At 36.0% G+C, this 21,057-nt stretch overlaps 1 protein-coding gene and 1 long non-coding RNA gene across 2 annotated transcripts in view; one reads left to right on the top strand and one right to left on the bottom strand.

Annotated features, from left to right (window-relative positions):
* The window catches only part of LOC135690105 (myosin-IIIb), a 37,614-nt gene that overhangs the window by 11,752 nt on the left and 4,805 nt on the right, over nucleotides 1-21,057 (bottom strand). Inside the window, exons 6-22 of the mRNA XM_065207576.2 lie at nucleotides 20,258-20,352; nucleotides 19,658-19,769; nucleotides 16,881-16,998; nucleotides 16,099-16,170; nucleotides 15,092-15,233; nucleotides 14,376-14,520; nucleotides 13,658-13,738; nucleotides 12,690-12,854; nucleotides 11,901-11,976; nucleotides 10,729-10,798; nucleotides 9,658-9,711; nucleotides 9,321-9,399; nucleotides 8,702-8,757; nucleotides 7,935-8,084; nucleotides 7,168-7,279; nucleotides 4,800-4,881; nucleotides 1,784-1,875 (exon numbers count right to left, since the gene is read on the bottom strand). Coding sequence (XP_065063648.2) covers nucleotides 1,784-1,875; nucleotides 4,800-4,881; nucleotides 7,168-7,279; nucleotides 7,935-8,084; nucleotides 8,702-8,757; nucleotides 9,321-9,399; nucleotides 9,658-9,711; nucleotides 10,729-10,798; nucleotides 11,901-11,976; nucleotides 12,690-12,854; nucleotides 13,658-13,738; nucleotides 14,376-14,520; nucleotides 15,092-15,233; nucleotides 16,099-16,170; nucleotides 16,881-16,998; nucleotides 19,658-19,769; nucleotides 20,258-20,352 — 1,701 coding nt within the window. The remainder of the gene's footprint in view (nucleotides 1-1,783; nucleotides 1,876-4,799; nucleotides 4,882-7,167; nucleotides 7,280-7,934; nucleotides 8,085-8,701; nucleotides 8,758-9,320; nucleotides 9,400-9,657; nucleotides 9,712-10,728; nucleotides 10,799-11,900; nucleotides 11,977-12,689; nucleotides 12,855-13,657; nucleotides 13,739-14,375; nucleotides 14,521-15,091; nucleotides 15,234-16,098; nucleotides 16,171-16,880; nucleotides 16,999-19,657; nucleotides 19,770-20,257; nucleotides 20,353-21,057) is intronic.
* On the top strand, nucleotides 1,762-20,600 carry LOC135690112 (uncharacterized). Its single transcript, XR_010516580.2, has 3 exons — nucleotides 1,762-3,237; nucleotides 4,780-4,955; nucleotides 20,357-20,600. It is a non-coding gene; the product is annotated as an uncharacterized LOC135690112 (long non-coding RNA).

Below are 21,057 nucleotides of genomic sequence, written 5' to 3'. Positions count from 1 at the left end.
ACCGAGTTGAAAACAGTAGAGTATGCACGCAGGCTATAAAAAACTAGATACTGAAGTGCTTCTCAAGAATTTTGTAGATTTTGCTCTTAGGAAAATGGACTTGCTTTGAAGCTTTAAAATACTGAATATCGTTTTTAGATATTTGCTGACAACTTTGAAAAATAAGTTTTTACACGTCGAACTTCCACGCCTGACACGATTCAGAAAAAAAACGTGAGAGGAATTGTGAAGAAATAGCCAGTTGTAAAATAGCCAGCCACAAAATCCTACACATGACTGTTATTGTACTTGGTTAGCCCACAATTGCCACATAAAAAGCTTTTTACAAACAAATCAATAGATTTTTTCAAATACATTTACAAAAAAGGCATTTTCCGAATTTTTAACGGTGTGGTCGACAAAAATTGCCAATAGTCAACAAAGTGTCCGGCTTCTTTTTGCCCCTTAAAACTTCCGACCCTTGCTACGCCACTGCCCAGGGGTGTGCCCACTGATCTGAAAAAAGGACTGGATCGAACAACCGTTTGTTCTCTTACATCAGCACGATGAAGCTGATCGAGTCTCTCCATCTTGAGACCTTTCGCGCCTAAAGTTTGGGCTGCCATTTGTTAAAACGGAGCACGCACAGTGCTGCGCCTTAAATTGTGCATTAATCATTAAATTCTTAAATATTCCAAGATATAACAGGCCTAGGAAAATAAGTGAACAGTGGATTCTTCGTTACATAAGCTTAAATGTTTAATGTAACTAACGAGTTACCATGGCAAAAATGTTTAACGTAACTTACGAATGATGCAAGTTTTGTTTCAACGGTTTCTTTGAATTTTGCTATGAAACAGCAAGTTTAACTGAAACCAACATGATTGCTCTCTAGTCTCAAGCAACACCGCGAGGTCTCAAGATGGACGCTGCAATGTGGAATCAACGCTGGGCTGGAGAAGCTCGACCCAGTCTTTTTTTGAGGTCAGTGGGTGTACCCCGGCGTCTCCCAATCGGGACAGACTTGGTTACATTGCTAAGACCACTGTGTTTAAGGCGCGATGTAGCTGCATAGGTCAATAAACGATCTGGCAGAAGCCTTAATCAGACAGCTTCTTCATTCCAAAACCAAAACTCCAGTCCAAAAGCACTGTACATGCATTTAAATTTCTGGTGCGCGAACTATGTCCAATTGCAGGTTTAAGGAATTAATTAATGTAAAAAACTTCCACCATCAGGCAAAAAAAAGAACAAATCCTATTGATATATTAATACTGTTTCATCACTTTTTTTGAATATCTTTGAAAAGGGCATTTAGAGTAATTTAGAGGACGCTGCATCTAAAACTTTTTCGGGAACCCCCTCACCTCTGCCCGCCACAAATATTTCCGGTTTGCCCCTCCAGATGTTGGAACGCCCCTAAGAGACCAAGAAACGAAGAATGAGTTAAATGGAGTCATCGGGCTAAACATCGAACTATGTTCTATTTCCTATATATTAGGGTACTGAATAGGAAGCAACTTAATAGAAGACCTTCACCCCACAACCCCCACGCCCCCCGCCCCCCATAAAGATAAATTTTATCGGACGACGCTGTTAAATAAAGAACCCTAATGACTGCGCATTCAGGAATATTTCCTCTTCGCAGCCCCCTGAAGCATCCCCCTCTGAACTTTAGATTAACAGAGCCAGATACATGCAAGTCAAATAAGTGCTGATCAGTCCTTAACCCCCACTCCATCTCTGAGATAAGCAGGCGGAAAGCCAAAAAGTTGACAAATCCATAATAACGAATGCTACATACCGACATCAGGAAATTCCCGATAGTTCTTTCCTCGTGTTTTCTGTTGTTCATCAGGAACTCGTAATCTATCCTCGCTAGTCTTCCACGAAACACTAGAATAATGGAATGAGAAAACGTAACAAGGAAATCGAGTCAGACCACCGCAAGATTAGAAGCAATCATTAAAAGTATCAGGCAAGAATCGAGGAGTTGGTTGCGAAAGATCAAAATAAACAGTTCGATATTAATGACACGATTATTCAAAATGCTGTACAAAAGATCTCAAATTACAAAGGGTTAAGTCATTTCCTTGTATTTCCTTCTTCCAAGATCAGTCAACATTTAAAGTAAAATCTCGTAGGATTTCATAACAAACAGAGCAGTAACAATGGGTGTTGCCATGAGGTCCTTTGAGAGGTTTGAGAGCGTTGCGACGATCGAACTAAAGATAACGGTGTATTATATAAGCTTCACAGTGGCTTACTTATCACCGCTTTGAAACAATAGCGCCCATTCTAAATTACAATGTGACCTGAGCGCCTATTGAACGTCACTTAGGTACACGGGCGTGTATTTTAGTCAGCGAGTTAGTCACCAAATAATTTTAACGTGGATAGATAGGCGCTCATCAATCACAAAAGAATGCACAGACTTGAAATTTTTCAATTACACTGACTTGAAACACAAGAACATAAAATAACATTTAACAGAAGACCTGATAAGCCCACAGTAAGAATTTGTTAATCTTATACTCATATGGAACTTTTGAAACTACACTGATCGGGGTTTAAGACTATCCTTGGAAAACAACCAGGACCACGAAGAGGGTTTTCGCGAACAAGTTGTCAGATGTGGGAATCAAAGAAAATTTTGAAAACAATTACACTTTTGCTTTGAAACAAAACACTTAAACGTAACCCTGGGGCTCGATTTGCCAAAAAATAAAGACAACGTAAGAACACGCATAGCCTGAATTGCACACTCTATATCTCAGATTTTAACAAAACAGATCAGATTTTATCAGTTAATCAACCTTTCTAATAAAAATGTCATACAAAACTGTTATCCAGTAGTCATAGAAACGATGTAAAGTATGTACTTAAAGAAAAATCAGTGCTGAAGTAAGAACAAAGAGCAAAAACCCAACCCAAAAAGTAAGAAAATCGAGCCGCGGTAGAAATTGTTGGTTCTCGTAAAAGATAGTGCAGGGGAATTATGAAAAAAGCTTTGAGGAGTGGGCGATTATGAGTCACTTTGCAACAATCTAGATTCGCACAAAAGGTTAAAATCTGTAGAATTTTAAGGATGTCTCAAGCTTAATTGCAAATAGTTGAAGATAGCATGAAAAAGCGGAAAAATAGCACGATGATTCAAGGATTCGTCATTTAATTATTTATCTCAGTTTTTTCAATGTATCAGATTTCAAGGAAGCACTTTGATCACACATTGTCCGGTGAACCGATGCAGGCATAAAAGTAAGTAGATTGTGTTAAATTTGATGTTGAATAATTAATATCAGAAAGTTAAATGAGAAATCAGAAAAATGTGTACAGATAATGGAAGCTTGGAATAATTTAGTGATTGAAAGCACTAGAATTGTAATAAAGTTGTTTGCACTATCTTTTTTAAAAAACAAATGAGAATACATTAATTTGCACAAGGTAAACCCTCGGCCTACCTCAATACTTAATTGAAAAGGTCTATTTGGTATTATGTAAATAAGTTTTGTTTCCGTGTAGCCTAGTGATAAATCAGTGGATTCGGGCATTGTGATGAATAAAAATACATTTCTTAAGACTGAGAAAACAGATACATGTGAAAATTGACATTGCAAGATAAAAAATTTGAAAGGAATGAGAATGGATTAGGAACGCGAGGAGAGCACAACAGGAGTACGCTAAGAGGGGGGGGGGGGGGGGGGGTTGGTAGGAGAGGGATTTCGTGTAGGAAACTGTCTATATAAAACGCATCCCTAAGACTTGCATATTTATAGCTCAACTGATGTAGATTATAGAAAAAAGTACTCCTTATAGTTATGTGGTTTTCTATTTCATATTATTTTATGTGGTTTTCTATTTCAAACACTACAGCACTTCAAACATAATGAAAAACATTTAGCATAAAAATCTTAAAGGGGGATGGACAAGCGGAGAGGGAGTCATGATCGGTGTTGAATAGGATCTTAAATCGAGTCGCTTGTAACAGAGTACTATTCTATAGCTGTACGCTATAGCGTCCACAGTCGTGACCCATATGTCTCTTCAGCTGGTTAAAAGTGGTCTACTCAAGATAATAAAATATCTTTAAAAAGATTTAAAACACTGTTTGGATTGTTTTAGCATAGTAAGAATTGCCAATTGTAAAAGATGGATGAAACTGGGTGGCTTCGATCAGCTTTTTCGTAGCCCAATGGGTCAACTGGTTTGTGGTTGCAAAAATTAATCATATGCAAGCTCTAGAATCCCTTTTTTAAATCTCTAAAGAGTTTGCCCAAAAGATTAGCCCCCCATAACAGAGCCAACTATTAGAAAAGGTCACAATAGCTGTCTGCTCGACGGACTCCAAGGAGTTCTTGCGGCGAAAATTCGATGAAAATGTAGCAAATAAGAAACACCGCAATGTGACGAGGATGAACAACAATAAATACACGTAAATTAACGAAGACTTATATTTCGCCCCGGCATACGGGGCTTCATCAGAGCAGAAGTCAATTTTATCATTTATATTATTTTTTATATCATTTTGTACAGAAATATAATTGGAATGGTGAGGGGGGGGGGGGGGTAATATTTCATGACCTGTTATATTTGCTGTGAAGATAAATACTCAGAAGATTGGACAATTGTATATGATATACAGTTTTGAAATAAAAAAAATAATACTTATATTGCGTTAATTCAAAAATGGAAATGCTAGGCTACATTTCGTGATCTTTAATAGTCGTAGCGAAGATTATTGACAAGAGCTCGGTCAAAGATAGATTTTGAAAAATTGAGAAATAAAATTTGTTTCATTAGATAAACAAAGAAAAACTCACTTTTCTGAACAGTGACGACGTCCCTCTTCACCTTATCTAAATGGCTGTCCAGCTCATTCTCGTGTCGGTGTTTCAGAAATACCTAGAGGACAAAGACAAATTTAAATGGGCGGGCATCTCTCGGTTTCCAAAACGTCAATGCGGGTGACATTCGCGGTAAGCACCTTATTACATAACTTCTTTATACGAGATGCTTGAATTTTAAGCATGCAACTTACACTCTTTAAAAACACTCCACAGCCAATCATCACATAATTAGATTCTTCAATATGATTTGTAATGTATAATGGAAGAGCAGTTGTGAAATCATATATACAATCATTGATAATAAATATGTAATCAAGATTATTCAGTGAACACCACAATCCTATCGAAACGGATAAAGGCATCCGAGACTGCTTATCAATGTTTCCCATAAAGCAGACCGAAATTACTTTATCGTTGCAGCAAATAAATACGTTATTAAAACTACATTCTACATTTGCAAATATTTCAAGTCCTATACATTGGCGTGGTTGAAATTGTCAGTTTTAATAATCTTTTATAACTGCAAACTGCAAACTGCAAATGAGGCAGATTTTAATACGATTAGGTAGAAGTAAGCTTTTAATAGCATCATACATGTTAATAAACCTATTTAGTGTGGGAATGTTGCAAAACATATTTCCATTTTTCAAGTTTCTAGTTCCTTTTATCATAAAGGTGGGTTATATTCCAAAAGAAAAGAATGAAGAATTGTATTAATCGATTTGGACTCGAAAGGGCTGTTAGGCTCATCGGAATAATAATAGCCTTTTGAATGTTGACGTATCCAGAAGTCACTGGCTATGAAGCATACAACTGTTATGGTTACTGGTTAAAGAACACTCTCACTCGTAAAAGTAAATGGCTATGGGGTATACCTATATTATAGCCAATTGCAGTGGTAAGACCCATAGTTTTGAAAATTATACCCGTACTTCTAAATTAAAAGATACTCTAAAGAAAAATTTTGAAATTTTCCCTAGAAATTTCAGCCACTGTGCCCCCCCCCATTAAATATATCAGTGCTGTTTGCATTTAGCATGAGTTTGGGAAAGATGGTTAGTGAATCACCTGCTTCAAAACTGTAAGGTGACAGAGAACAGTCCGATTGCGCAAATATTAGGATGATAAATTTATTACTGCCTATAGGCAGATTATAGTAATGCAGAATCAAGTCTGCCCACCTGGAGCCTGGGTTGGTTTACCTAATCCCCATGCATTCTCACTCAATAAAAGGGGACCACTCCCTTTCCTTAAGAAGTCTTGAGTGTGCAGCTTTAAAATGCCAGTTGTCGAAGCTTAATAATGCCAATTAATTGAAGGGCTGCAGCGTATCTTCTGCTTCAGGATTTTAACACCACACATACTTCAAAACTCCAACGAATGCAAAGAATGGTTAAACGCTACATGTTAAAGATTTTAGCAACGGATGCAAAATTCTGATCTCCAAAGACACTCCTTTCCGGGTTTCCATATGCGATCATTATCATTTTCACTTCAATAAGTCATAACCTATAAAATATTCCCTAGGTTTTCCTGCACAGCTAATTCTTTAACAGTTAGTACGTTTTTGAACTCCGGTCAACAAACTAAGAAAAAACACTCGCTTAGATGGCTCGCTAAAAAGGAGATGATAGGCGGCAACCGGCATTTCCAGCGAGGCATATTCCAAAAAAGGTACAATTTTTTCTACAAGGGAAATTCGCCACATCATCGTTCTAAGGGCATTTTTGTATTTGTTGCGATCTAGCTTTCGAAGCTTGTGATAGGACCCTGAAAAGCTATGCTTATCCATCAGTGTCGTGGTTCTTTCTCTCTGAAATTACAGAGAGCTGGCGACTCTCTACAATCTATGTGACAGTCTCGTCATGTCAGTGACTCGAACCCGATACCTTGAATATGTAATCTGCTACCCTACCCACTGAGCCATCATCGTAATTTCTTACCGATCTGACAGTGAAAATTAAAAACCATTTTACTGATGAGACTCCAAGAGTTATCCTACTTCAGTGTGGCAGAAATTTCTCCATAACGAGAAGGAAATAGTACGGACGAAGAGAGATGTAATCTGTTATCCTCAATCGATAAAAGCAGTTCCAGTGTTAACATGAGCGGTTCAGTGTTGTAAATGTTCGAAATTAAATGCGTGCCTAGAAATATATAGGTGCTAAAACTTTTCCAACAGGTCCAAACCCAATGTAAGATAATAATTACCAAAAAACATAATCACCTTTAAAACTACCTCCACAAGGGCAATAAATAATGGAGACATTACCAAAATATTATCATCAAGTAACAAAAACAAACCAAAATGATGGATGAAATCATTACTCAGTTCTCTTACCTTTGCATTCCCAAACTTATGTCCAAAAATGTTGGATTTATTCATGATAATCTCGACGTTTTCCCTGTTACATGGAATAGTTGACACCAGAGGGAAACAAATGAACTTGTACCTGTGGAATGAATTGTATCTGCATCAGGACCAGCTTCCTAACAGAAGTAATTCAGGAGGGCATTTTTGTCATTAGCTTTATATAAATTGCTGTTTGAGGTCAACGTCTAAAACATTGAAATATTCAGAAAGTTAGAAAATTCCAGATGTAATGGGATGGAAAATCCTGTGCTTTCTAAAAAGTATAACCCTGGCAACAAAAGTGTCATAAATGATTGATAAAAATCTATCAGATATCTTGAAAAGACTACAAATATCCTTAGTTCTTTTCAGCAACTTCTATTCGTTTGTTTCAATCCAGAGTGAACAAATACAAATACTTTTATAACTAATACAAATGCTTTTCCAGATACAAATGCTGCGTATATTCGTCTGTTGGCCTTTTGTGCACAGCATCGCTTTTGCCTGTCAAGAACTGACAAGTTGTCGTGACATTCTTCATTCAAGTAACCAGTCATTCTGGACTTGACTTACCCAGACATGTTTGTGTATTTGCGCACAATGCAATATTAGCTACCACAAGCAGAAACACGCATTGATCCCCCTTCCCACACCCACCTCCCATCATAAGGTTTACATAGTTATGAAAATAAAAGACCAGACCTTAGAAAAAACCGAAATCTGTTTCTCTTTGGGTATTATGAACAGTAACTAACCTTTCTAAAAATTGCTTAAAAGTGAGCCTGGCTGGGAATCCATCTTCACGAACTCGCAGAGTGTCGTATAGGCAAAATCCTTGGATTTGCTTAAGAATAACTGAGTCATCGAATTCGTTGGGTTTCTCGCTGTTATTTGACTTGATACATCTAAAACGATAGAGAAATAATCAAATGACTGTTAAGCGCAAGACATACTAACATTTTTAAAGCAATTATGTATGGCTGGATACAGGCATCTGGTAGATATTGCTAAGGAATCAAGTGTGCTAAAAATTGCATAAGGCAGCAAGTAACCGCAATGTCGTTAGAACATTAGGGCACTATGCAGAACCTGCCTAGCTGCTGTATCAGACTATCAGAACGACAACTAAAGGTGCATAAAGGAAAATATTATAACTTAACTACAATGGTCAAAAGTTTGTCTTTTATAGTAGCACAGCGGTTGCAAAAGGGGTCCTAAAAAATGTGCAATGAAAGGGAACAGCTTTCTAGGCAAAACAATCACGAATTGCGAAAACTTGGTTCTTAGGCAGGTAACAAACGACTCAAACTGCTAATAAACCAAAAAAGACGACTTCACAGCCCATAGCAACTATTTTTTTGCTTATTGCCGAATGGACTTCTAAATACATGGATGGCATAGAGATTTATTATGGTCGAGAATTCTAAAACCGTCTGGTTTTACCATAAATCATTACCCAATGTAAAGCAAAGAATAAAATCGTAAAGAATTTAATGGCATATACTTCAAAACGTTGATTTACCTGATAAAATGTGGTTGGCTTTGAAGTATTTTTTCCATTAATTCCACGAGAGAGTTCTAAAAAATGTAAATTGAGTTTATAGACAACTTCGAACGAAGATTTGTGGATATCCATTGACAACAAAAGATTTATACCTAGTTAAACTCTTGAATATGTGATAAATGCTTTAATCGATGCAAAATATTTTCTGTCAAAAGGGTTGTAGGTCTGTTATGTACATGAGGGTGGGCACATTTGAAACCTTTACCACGACTTGGTGTAAAACTCTGAATATGCATACACTCATTTAGGGGAAAAGCTATAAACTAACATGCTATTTTTTTCAACAAAATGTTTGGCAATTTTCTGTTTTAACTCCGTAAAATGATAATTAACGTAAGCTAATTTGACAAAGCATAATCAAAATAAATCAAAAAAATTGTGAAGGAGACAAAGAACAAAATCAAAAGCATTGCTAGTTTTATTGGAGCATAAGACTTCAAACAGAAATATAATTAAAAAGAAACAAATCTTTGAAGAATGAAGGATAGTGAGACCAAAACCTATGTTAAACTGTCTGAAAAGACATCATCTTGTCAATATAAAATATCGAAAAATGTTTAGCAAAAACTATACAAACCCGGAACTGTGTTCCAGTCGTAAAACTTGGCTTTTGTTTACGACCTCGGGCTGACGTCGAGCTAGCCTCGCTTGTTTTCCTACAAAAATTTAGACAGTTGCTGCTTTATAGGAGAACAATACGAAAAGAAACTTAACCATGCTTAAACCAAAGTTAGGTAAAAGATTCAAAAAAATGTTAACTATGGACTTAAAACTTTCTTTAAACCAAAAACAGCAGTTGTAAATCATCAAATAATATTTTACTAACAAAAACATTGTTCCACAATATCTCAGACAAAAGACAAAGAAATAATTGCAGGATTGTATTAATTTTTCAGTTATCTTCACTTAAATACCTTTTTCTTGGAGTTTGCTTCGAATCCTTTGGGTTGTCTTTCACTGAATTTGGACTGGAATAAAAGGAGAAGATTTGTGAATTATTCCTTTCCAGGAAAATCTAAACATAACTTTTAAAGATTCAATTTCTTCAATTTTTAGATTTAAGACTTTTTGGTAAAATTTTAACTTTGACCTTTGATATCTTATTTCTTTCGTGTATGTTACTAGTTTCTCTTTCAACTTAGGTACGTTTTAGACAGGTCCTTGATTAATGTCGGCAAGTAGTTGCTGAACAAAGTTAAGCCCTGTCCACACTACACAAACTAACCCGAGTTCGCCCCAGGTTTTCGCTAACCTAGGTTAGATTTTGCAGTATGGACACAACTAACCTGGGTTCGCCCTGGGTTAGTTTAACCCATCTCCAGAGGAGAGTTCAACCCAAGTAAGTTTTATGAACTTCTAATGTGGACACAAACCTGGGGCGAACCTGGGTTAGTTTGTGTAGTGTGGACAGGGCTTTAATCTGTATAAATATGAAATGTGACATTATTTAGTTGGGTTACATCCTTTTGGAAATAAAGACAAATAAATTTTTCATAACAGCCTGTTTTAGAAATATTTGACAACCAAAACAAATGACAGACAGGTCAAGAGGAAAAAACTGTTAACTTTGACAGTAACCTTAGGACTGCTTCATTAGAATCAAATCATTATATATTCAATTGATTCATCAACATATTATCGTAGTGACAATTTTCTGATGACCGCTTAAAGCGTGAAATTCGGAGTAGCAGCTTCCACAAAGTGGGTACGGTACTACCTAGACGGCAGCCAGATTTATTTCACTGACCGGTGTGGTACACAATTACTTTTAAAAGTATCGCATTGGCATAATTAATGACAGGGCAGTTAAGGAACCGTATAAGTATTATCGATGACAGGGCAAGTCTAAGGCAGTTAAGGAATCGTATATCAACTTGTTAAAGTACCTCTGCATCGCTCCACAAAAACGAGTTTAATATTTAGGGTACGACTCATTTGATAACAGTTACTAAAGCATTGCTTAGAGTATTAAGTTTTTCGCTTACTCGATGACGAATGATCCAGTTTTCGAAATGGTTCCTTGAAAAAGCGAGCTCACAACGCTGTTGCTAGAGTCTAAAACAGAATTTTGAGAAAAAGTTAGGGACATTGGAAAAGAGTTAGGAACATTAAACGATGTTTGAGCTTATCAAATGAATATGATATGAAATAATATTTAAACACAATGCCAATGTAGATGTAGAAACATGTTAACGAGAATGCTGAAATTCAAGTTTAGAAGACAGTGACCAGAGAAAAAAGACCAAAGTAGGAGGGAAGAGAAAAGGACAGAGAAGGAGTGAAGGGCAAATGATAACGGGGTAAGGAAGGAGAAGGGAAGGAGAAGGAAAGGAGAAAAGAAGAAGAGGAAATAAATGAAATTGAACATCATCAGGAGAGAACAGGAAATGGGAAGGATGGGAAAGTATGAAACGGTCCTCACTAAACTACCTTTTGTTTGCAAGCATAAATTTCCGCGAAACAATTTCCTGTCAAATTTTATTCAACTTGGATGACTATTAATAAATACTATGTATAAAATGAGGCAGGTATATATTAAACAAATGACAAAGATCGAATGAATAGGTATAGTTCGAAAAAGCCTGATGAATATTTTGGATACCTTCTAAACAATTTGTCGCAATGATGACAAGCGTACTATAAATCCAAAAAAATAAACTTGCAACGGAATTATACGCATGGATAGATTGCTGAACATTTCTTATAATATCATTTTTCAAACTTGCCTACAGATCTGGTTGTAGGGTATGTTCATTGCTAACAATGAGCCATTGCGCCACGCAAGCATCCCATAATGCATTATCGACAGTCTGAAATCAATTTTGGTTAATCCGTAGAAGTTTACTGCCATTGTTTGGACCGTCACCCCGCTCGCAAAGGCCCATTGTTAGCAATGAGTCTTTAAAGTGCACTTTAGCGAGGCTTGGTATGATAAGAGTCGGCATGGAAAAGAAATAAAAGAAAGGTATTGAAAGGAATAATGAAGCAGAGAGACAGAAGTGAAGGGAAGACGGATAGTGCTAAGTCAAAGGGGGAGTTGGAAAAAGGGGCTGGAATATGGGATGGATGGATAATGAAATGAAAAGAAAAAAATTAAAGCAAAGGGGAAAGAAGAAAAGAGCAATTTTGAAAAATGTTGAAATAAGAATAGATGTACCTTTTAGACAGTCGATAATATGACTACTAATTGTTGCTCTGTTTTTCTGAAGAAAACCATCCACAAAGTAATGAACCTAAAAAAAATTCGACTAAACTAAAAACTATGCTCCTGCTACATTCGTATGGAAAAAGTAAAAATACGGAAGGGAAATGTAAGAAACACTGAGTTTTTGTAGAAACAAGAACTAGCACGGAATAATAGAAACCAGTTTGTATACAATCAAATTGGCTTCAGTTGAAAATGGCGACTGACTTAACAGTGGACTAGACGACTAGGTCTTGATTTTGGTAATCTAATTTGGTTGGAAAATTAGTGAGGAATTAAGTCAAAAGTGGGTTCTTTAAATAAAAGATGCTGTTTTATTGATATCAAAAATGACTATATCAAAAAGATGTGTATAAAATTTTTTCGTCTCCCCCGCTGCTTTGACGTCATCGTATTTCATTTAATACGCGGAAGTTGTACCCTCTATTTTCTATCTAGTTGTTAGATGCGGAATGTTTGATGAAGAAACAACAGAGTCGTTCCTTGTCAGACGGTTAACAATTATAACAGGCTCAGCTATACAGTGTTGCTATTATTATCAAATGAAGCATCAAATCTAAAAAATCAGGTTAAACTAAATCAGGTTAAACAATTCCTCTTAGATGTAAATTGAAAAATCATTTCTAAACACACCCTTTACTGAAATAGCAGTTTAAAAACAACTTCAAATAGTAAGACATAAGATGTCTACCCATGGCATTGCGAAGGACAGGTGCAGAGAAAACTCGGTATACCACATACCTTCCCGTTGAAGTGAGTGATTGCAAACATTGGTCTTTTGCTGCTGATATTGGAGTAATTAGTATGATCGACGCAGTTGGCATTGAACTTCGAGACCAAGGTGTTATCGTCTGCGTTAGGGTAGCGGCTTTCTTCGTCTAGTAATGCAAACAGCCCTGAAGGCTTCTACAAGGACAAGAGCTTGAAATGAGGTCAAAGCCGTTGGTAAGGACTATCAGAAGCAGTAGATGCAATTTTCTAGGCTACACACTACATAAAACTATAATGATTAGAAAGTATGAAGGGAAAGGTTTCGAAATAAGTCTTACAAGATCCTTAAAATCTATCAATTAAAACTTTTCGACAATCATCATATCAATACGTGCTTTGTGGATACTTATATGGAAAACCTGTTTTTTATTTGAAAAGAAATCTACCCCTAACATCCCTCGTGTTTTCTCCTCAATATATCACTTAAATGCTAGCTTCCCAAATGCGAACTTTTTCCAGAATTTTTTGAATAACTGGTGGCCTGTTACACCATACGATCCAATGAAATTACAACAATGAAAACGATTATATTGTATAAACACCGTCTTTAAAAGAGATGGTTATCTTTAAAACAAAATTTTTACACATTCAATCATACAATTTGATAAAGCAGATCTGCGACCAAACATAAGCATGTGATACAACTAAACAAACAAGGCCAGCATTAAAAAAGGCTGGACACTTTCATGACTAAGCAAGAATTGAGCTCTGTTTTGAGGGATTCTGCTATCAATATTAGAAAGCCTACAGAAAAATGTGCAAAACATTTAGAAGATGCCTTTTGTGAGGTTGAATTAAGTCAAGTATTGAAACTCAATGTAGGAAAGCGATTGAAATGTAGCTTTTTACCTTTTTAAGTTGGCTAAGAAAAAAATTCAGTGGAAAACACTAGTTGTTAATCGAGTTATATGTTCTTAACCGAGAGAGTGGCTACTTACCTCTAATAAAAGATTAATTATTGTTTTATTGTCTGGATAATCTAGAGCGAGTCCTTCAACGCCTTCTTGCTCGTGTTCCAGCTGTGAAGAGCAAACGAAAAAAAAGTAATAGCCACAGATGGAAACATTTGCTCAAAAAGCTGAATCCTTTAAGGTATAAAAGCTAAACAAAGATTTAGTGTTACAAAGCCAAAGACCACATTAAAGGTTATTGCGCAACCGGCGACTACATTTTCAAAAGCGGCCTAATATCGTACTTCATGAAAATACAAAATACAATCAATTTCGCAAGACAGCTGCCGCTATGCATGCCGGTTGCGCAAGAGCCTTTAATGAAAAGAACTGAAACATTTTCAAAAAACTTTAATTTTTATAACTTGCGAGATTTGAAGTAAGATTTATGGGTATTTTAAGGAACATTTTAGAGCCAAAACAGAAAGGACCGTGGTAACGAACCCATTTGATAAGAGTGTTACATGCAGGCATACGTTTATACATGCTGGTGCATATATACCAAAACATTACAAATGCAAAGATTACAATAATTGGCATGTCATCAAAATGCATACAAAAGTAACGCAACTCTAGCAATCTCCGTCGAATTTATTGCAATCTGAACTGTGAAAAAACACAACAACAGATGCACGATGGCAAAAATGGCATTATTTCAGACATTTTTTGTATTAGACAACAAAAATTTCTAGCATAAAATACGTACCTTTTCCCATGCGAATATATGCTGAACATAAAAGAAATTCAGTTGTTCATTTGCAGAATTAACACACAGCTGCTCAAATGTGTTCGTTTCAAATTCCTCAAACCCAAAAATATCCAAAAGTCCCAATGAAGGAGCATTTGCAACCCTTAAAAAAATGTTTCGAAAATTTTTAGATGGCGCCCAACTCGGTTAGTAAAGCGACAAAAAGAGTTTGGAATGCAATAAGAATAAATAAATATTACACACTGCTCGGTATGAAAAGATCAATAAGTATCGTGAAATTTACAAGGCAATTAAAAGGGTAGGTTTCATTGATTCATTGGTAAGTGAGCATCAGAGAAACATATACAAAAATCATCACCCAATAGATATGACTCGTTAAAGAACCTCCAACAGAATATTTGGCCTAAGGGTCCACATGTTTCACTTACCATTTATCCAGATATGCAATTTCATATACAGAAAACAGTTAGAACTACTACTAAATAATCCAAACAAAATCGAAATAAAACTTTTAATTCCGATAATTGTTCGAGCAATGTATTGTCCTGCCTTTAAAGAAAGTCAAGTTGGTTTCTTTGAAAAGTAGTAATTGTAGACTAATCATGCTGGGGGTAGAGACAACCGGCGATAGTGCTTTACTATTACTTAAACAATCATAAAATTCTCGCTTTTCGTATGTTTTTAGATTAAATGTGCAAACTCTTTTAACTCACTTTTTCTTGTGGTCTAGGCATTGAATGAAACTATTGATTTTGAAAACAATCCAACTGAACAGTCTGCCATAAAGTTCTTTGGACAGGAGATCTCGTCCTACACTGGCTTTTGAAATACTTTTGGCGGCTGTCATTGTTTCTCCTGGATTTAAACAAAACAAAATGTAAGAAAAAATGGAAAAAATAAAAGTGTAACAAACAAAAATTTAACAAACCAAAATAGAACAAAACTGAATTAAATATAACTTAGGAAAATTTAGCTAGTACGATTTTAGTTCAAAGTAAAAAAAAGTAAGCACATACATCGTATAAAACTATTACCTCTAGCTAAAGATGACTAATTCTCATTCGATTAATGTTTTATATATTTCAAACAAAAAATACACATAATGGGCTGTTCTGCACGCATCAGAAATGACATAAATAAAACTAATTTATAAATCATGTTTCAACTGATGGAAACGATGATTAAAACAAAGTTTATATCATAAGTTGATAAGGACAACAAAAACATAACATATAGCAAAATCACTTTTATTATTAAGAAGCAATATCTAGATTCTATCCAGACTGCATTCTTTGTCATGCGTGGATAATATATTATCAGATATTTTGATAATAGCAAAAAATGATTTTCACGTAGTTTCTTACGTGATTTCATGTTGATAATCTTAGTCTTTCAGTATGTATTCTTGTTTGCGTTATGTTACCTTAATTGTTAATTCAGGATTCTAACCTAAGAACAGTTTTTAAAAGGTCATTGTCATCCGCAGCAAAATGTCGAGTATCGAGGGAGTATCGTTAATCACATCTGCGCAAAATGTATGCTATAATTTAGTTCTCTGCACAAAACACAGAAAATGTAGTCTGGGCTTCTATTTTCGACTACTCAACAACTTTTCAGTCAGTCTTCTCGTGATATAAGCGAGTCTCTGTTGATCAAAAGCAAAGATTAGATGTGACCCAATGATATCCAGTAATCGTAATGCAGTATTTAAACAGCTTACCATCAACAGTTGCAGTTAATGTAGTTAACGCTTTCTCAAATTTTTCCTTGTCCATGCCAAGAAGGATAGCAGCTAAGAAGCATAAAACAGAACTGTCATTAGGCATGGTACAACAAATAACCTAATGATGTGTTACGTGATGATACATAGGGAAGGGAAAGCTAAGACAAACGCCTGGCAAATTCAACGAGCAACAAAGGCGAGAGCAGCTGCATTTAGGAACATGCAAGAAATAAAAAAGGATACTGTGAAGATGAGTACAAAAGGAATAAACCTCTCTTACTCATTGGAAAAGCTACTGAATATATTTAATTGCTGCAAAATTCAATGTATGCATGATCACTCTTAGTCTGAATGTTGAATAAAAACTTATAAAACTGGGCTGATTTCAACTCAACGTGGATGTCGTTTGGCTAGAACTTTAAGATCATGTTACATTGAGGCTTTAAGAATAGAAGTGAAAACTATTGATTTCACAGTAAACCGGGTTATCCCCATCCCTTACCAATCCTGAGCATAAAGATGTCAAACCAAATTTCCTTCCTCCCATTGCCCTAACTTTGTTCACCAACTTAATTTTAGAAATGTTGTCAATTTTTCAACGATACCAAAGAGGCCAACTTTTTTCCAACTTACTTGAAACTTCAAACCATTTTTTGGCGGTACAAAATTTGAAAATGGTTGCTTTTATCAAAGCCATTTTCTAATTGTAAACTGCAAAAACAAAAAGCAAGAAAGATACAAGGTAACAGTGTAACCGCACAGAGATAAGAAAAACTTACCATTTTCAATTGAATCTGTTGTGTTCACAAAGAGCTCTGCGCTGTCATCTTTGGTGGCAAATTTCATATTTCCAACATTCAAAATTCCTGATAAAACTTGAAAACAATCTGCAATTTCCTAAGAAATAAAAAATGGTAAGGAGGGTTTAGAACGACGTTTAACAGAAAAAGTTATATGAGAAGGTGTAGCCTTCGTTCTTGAATAAAACTTACAGTGAATATGCTATTTTATTGGAATAAAATCTTTTCTCATCGTTATAACCCTTAAATGATAGACCTTCCGTTACCATTAATTCTTTGGAATCTAATTGAAAAACCCAACTTCTAGATCTATCATTGAATATTGGAACCTAACAGTAGAAAATTCCCATTTTTGTGCATGCTCTGCTGAATGGCAGTATGTGAATTTTCTGGCATAACAACCTATACTTAGGGCTAAAGAAGGTTCTTTCCCCTAAAGAATTATCTCCAATAATGACAGATGCTCATAACAAATTTATTGCGAATTAAGTTCTCTTAATTCACTCTTTGCTCACTTATTGCAGCCGCAAGCCAGTACCCAAACCGATGCCTATGGTAACTACTAAATAAAAAAGCCTTTATTAGAGATGGTTTGATTTCTCTGATAAAAGACCCAAGAAGGGAGGAAAAAGCGCTCAGGACTTTACTTGCACGTCTCGATGGCAGTTAATTTAAATGAAAACATGGCACGCCAAAAGTCAAAATAACTGGAGCATTCCAGTTTTGATAACCTAACTTCACAATTTAATATAGTCATGTTGGCTAAGTACATTTCTAAGAAAAACTAAACAAGCTGTAGTATGGAAAATACCGTGAAGATTTTACGATACACCAGGGTAGACGTTTTTATATTATTCTCTCAACTGGGTCGATGAGTGACAATTGTATTGTCTCTGTACATGCAAAGCAACAGTGAGAAAATGGTCCTGATTTTTTTCTTTTTATCAATCAAAACCTAAAGAGAAAAACACCTTACTCTATTTGCACCATGCAGTGGGGAAGGGCATATAGTCATCTGGTCCCGACTGCAGATGGTGCTTACAATCCAACAGAATTACAATAGTCAATAATAAGTTTGTCTCACATTAGATGTCGGAAGAAATCGGTCATAAAGAGAAGTTCTGAACTGTCATTAAACAGTCCAGAATGCCCAAAAATTGTCCTGATTGAAATGCGATTGATGGCCTACTTACAGGCAATGTCTAAGCATCAAAAACAGAAAGTGTACTTTTTTCCAGTCAGAAAAACAATCTAAAACTTTTTTCTCGTGTGTCTCCAAAATAAGGTACTCAAGCAGATGAAATTCAAAATAAGGGCTCTGTTTCTTTTCTTTTCGTATCTTCCACTAACAAAACTTGGCTGAGTAAAAATACTCCCTAACAACAAACATCAATATGACTTCTTAGGTTTTTTCTGTAAACAATCTAGACTTCGAATTAGAAAAGTAACTTTCAGATTTTAAATTGAATAATTAGTTCTAACTGAATTATGGTCGGGCTTTAATCTGTGCTTTTCAAATGGATGCACTCTGGTATACATATGTTGATGTTTTCTCTTGACACGAAAGCTCTTGCGGTTATCTATCAATGGATTCAATGGATTTAAATTCTAAATGCTACACTGAAGACCAACAAAAGACAATAAATACTTTAATTTCATATCAGTCAGTGACGGAAAAAGTCGTGTTTCACAGCTGCTAATACATTGCAAGGGTTTGGTAATATGTTATTTTCATAGCCCAAAGTTACCTTCAAACCGATCACAAGCTATTGCTCAATTTGACGGTAAACACGAAAGTCACAGCAAGGAAAAAAAATGAGGATTGACCTTCGAAGCATCTTTTTTCTTGTCTATATCTGATATAAAATCCTTCTCAAAATGATTTTCTCTCAAGCTGAGTTATATAACCGACAAAATCAATTGAAAATTACTTTGGAACAATAATCAATACGAAATGTTATGTAGATTGCGCCTTTGTGGTAACTTAACTCCTCAGAATCAAGCCAAATACAATTTACTGCATTCTGTTATTGAGAGGATGCTGATACGGAGAGGTTACTGTAGACCAAAGACTTAAATGAGAGTTCTATAGCACTTCAGGGGATGTGCTGCCATGGTAGAAATGTAGCACAGCATGAGTAAGAAATACACTGAAACCGTAAAATGTTTGTGCAAGGTAAGATGGGCGATGTAAGAATAACCAGCCATTGAGGCATTACGTTATTTGTTGAAGCATCATCTTATCTCTGCTAGCTAGAAAGAGAGGCTTAATCTGATTATGTTGTTTGTTTACATCAGGAGATTTACTGGATTTTAAGTGTTGTTCTGGTGTGCGATTGGATGATACGCTTGATCTATATTTAGAATTTTTGCTCGTTGCAAATGCACGCTTTGATCCCTGCAGAAATCCCTTCAAAAAGGAAGGTATTGGATTGAAATACTTTACGCAAGCCAAGGAACATGCAGCAAAGAACAAACTGTTATCAAATTGGCTATCACATGTACGTCACATGAACAAAATTTGAATACAATAATATAACGACTTTGTACAAGAAATGAATACTTGGTACGACGTTTCGAACATAACTCCTTATGAAGAGTCATGCTCAAAATATCGTACCAAATATTCATTTCTTGTACAAAGTCGTTATTTTATTGTATTCAAATTTTGTTCATTTTCGACGAACAACACGCACAACTTCATTGATTATCAATTTAAACTTGGCGTGTTTGCAACAAAGTTGCTTAAGCCTTACCTCTATCGTGAAGCCAATGTTCTTCATTGATTTGCAAACACCCAAATACATCCTTTTCAGGTAGTTTTCTTCAGCTTGTGAATCTGCAAGTGGTGTGCCAAAACCAAGGTATCTGTAGAGATGAATTTAATTGTCATCATTAGTGTATATAGTATGTTTTGGTTAGACTGGCCGAGGAAGGGATCTACGTATCTAGCAAGGCTTAATTCCTCTTCCTGCACATTAAAATGAATATAAATCGAATCGAAATTCTCACACTGCGATCATTTTCCAACATAATTTAGTAAGAGACTACGAACGAAACAGTAACGTGTCGGTGCAGGCGTATTGTTTGAGAAACGTTTCGCCAAGGATCTCTAACAAATCTGAAAATTCCGAACTGGCTTAAGGATCAAGTTTTTATTCAAAAAAGCGAAGAACATTGAAAAACAACTTAGGAACAACTTTTGCATATATATAATCAAATGTTGTTACATAAAACGAATTCAGAAAGGAAAAGCAAAACGTAGAGATTGGTGGAGACTATGGTAAACTGCAAATCCCATGTTCGGAGTCTTAATCTTTATAAGTTCGTTGGATCTATTTCTAACTGCGTTTTACCTGTGATTTTCCATTGTTCCAAGGTATAGCTGGTCAAGTTCTTCTTGAGACATCCCGTGAAAAAGATAGTAAAATATGTGGAAATTTCTCCCTTCCTAGAAAGAAGAACAGATGTGGCGATGTTATAAGCACATTTTCAAGAACAGAAGTCCCAAAGGGAACAAGCAGCAGTGGCGAAGCCAAAGGTCCTGCTTGTCCTGCTGGGCAGGACCACAAATTTCCAAAGATAACAATTTTTAAAATTAGAAAAATTGATTCACTTTATGAAATCATTACATGCCTGATTCAAAGGCATTTCTTGTCTTATTCTACACTTACACTTCGTGGCTGTACCCCTTTTCAATTCTGAGACACAGGGTGACTGGAATGGAATTTTGAGAATCCCGTTCGTAAGTTGATATCGTCGAAAATTTAGCCAGGTGACCATTTTAGAAAGAATTTTTGTGATGCTCTTTGGACTTATTCAATGTTAGGCAGGAGGAACTTGAAAGGATCCGAACCCTCGTCCCCTTTTTCCAAAATGAGGCAGTGAAAAATGTTTCACTGCAATCTTGACTTCAACATATTCAGAAGGGCGTTTCCCCCTTTTCCGAGCGTCTTTAGGGAGCGGTTTCACGCGATTTTTCTGGGGGCTACGCCCCTAGACCCCCCTTGAGCTGGACCACCTGATCTTGGTTAGCTTCGCCACTGACAAGCAGACAAGCAAGCATCGTGTCCGCCTTATAAAGCATCAGGACGGTGCCTGAGATGAGAACCTCTCTAAGTAAAGCAACACAACAAATGAGGGTTTCTGAAGGGGG

This window comes from Rhopilema esculentum, chromosome 5, assembly GCF_057945365.1.
Source record: "Rhopilema esculentum isolate cy_ngs chromosome 5, ASM5794536v1, whole genome shotgun sequence".
Lineage (NCBI taxonomy): Eukaryota > Metazoa > Cnidaria > Scyphozoa > Rhizostomeae > Rhizostomatidae > Rhopilema > Rhopilema esculentum.
Note: the sequence above shows the minus strand (reverse complement) of the source record. Positions and strands in the feature narration are given on the sequence as shown.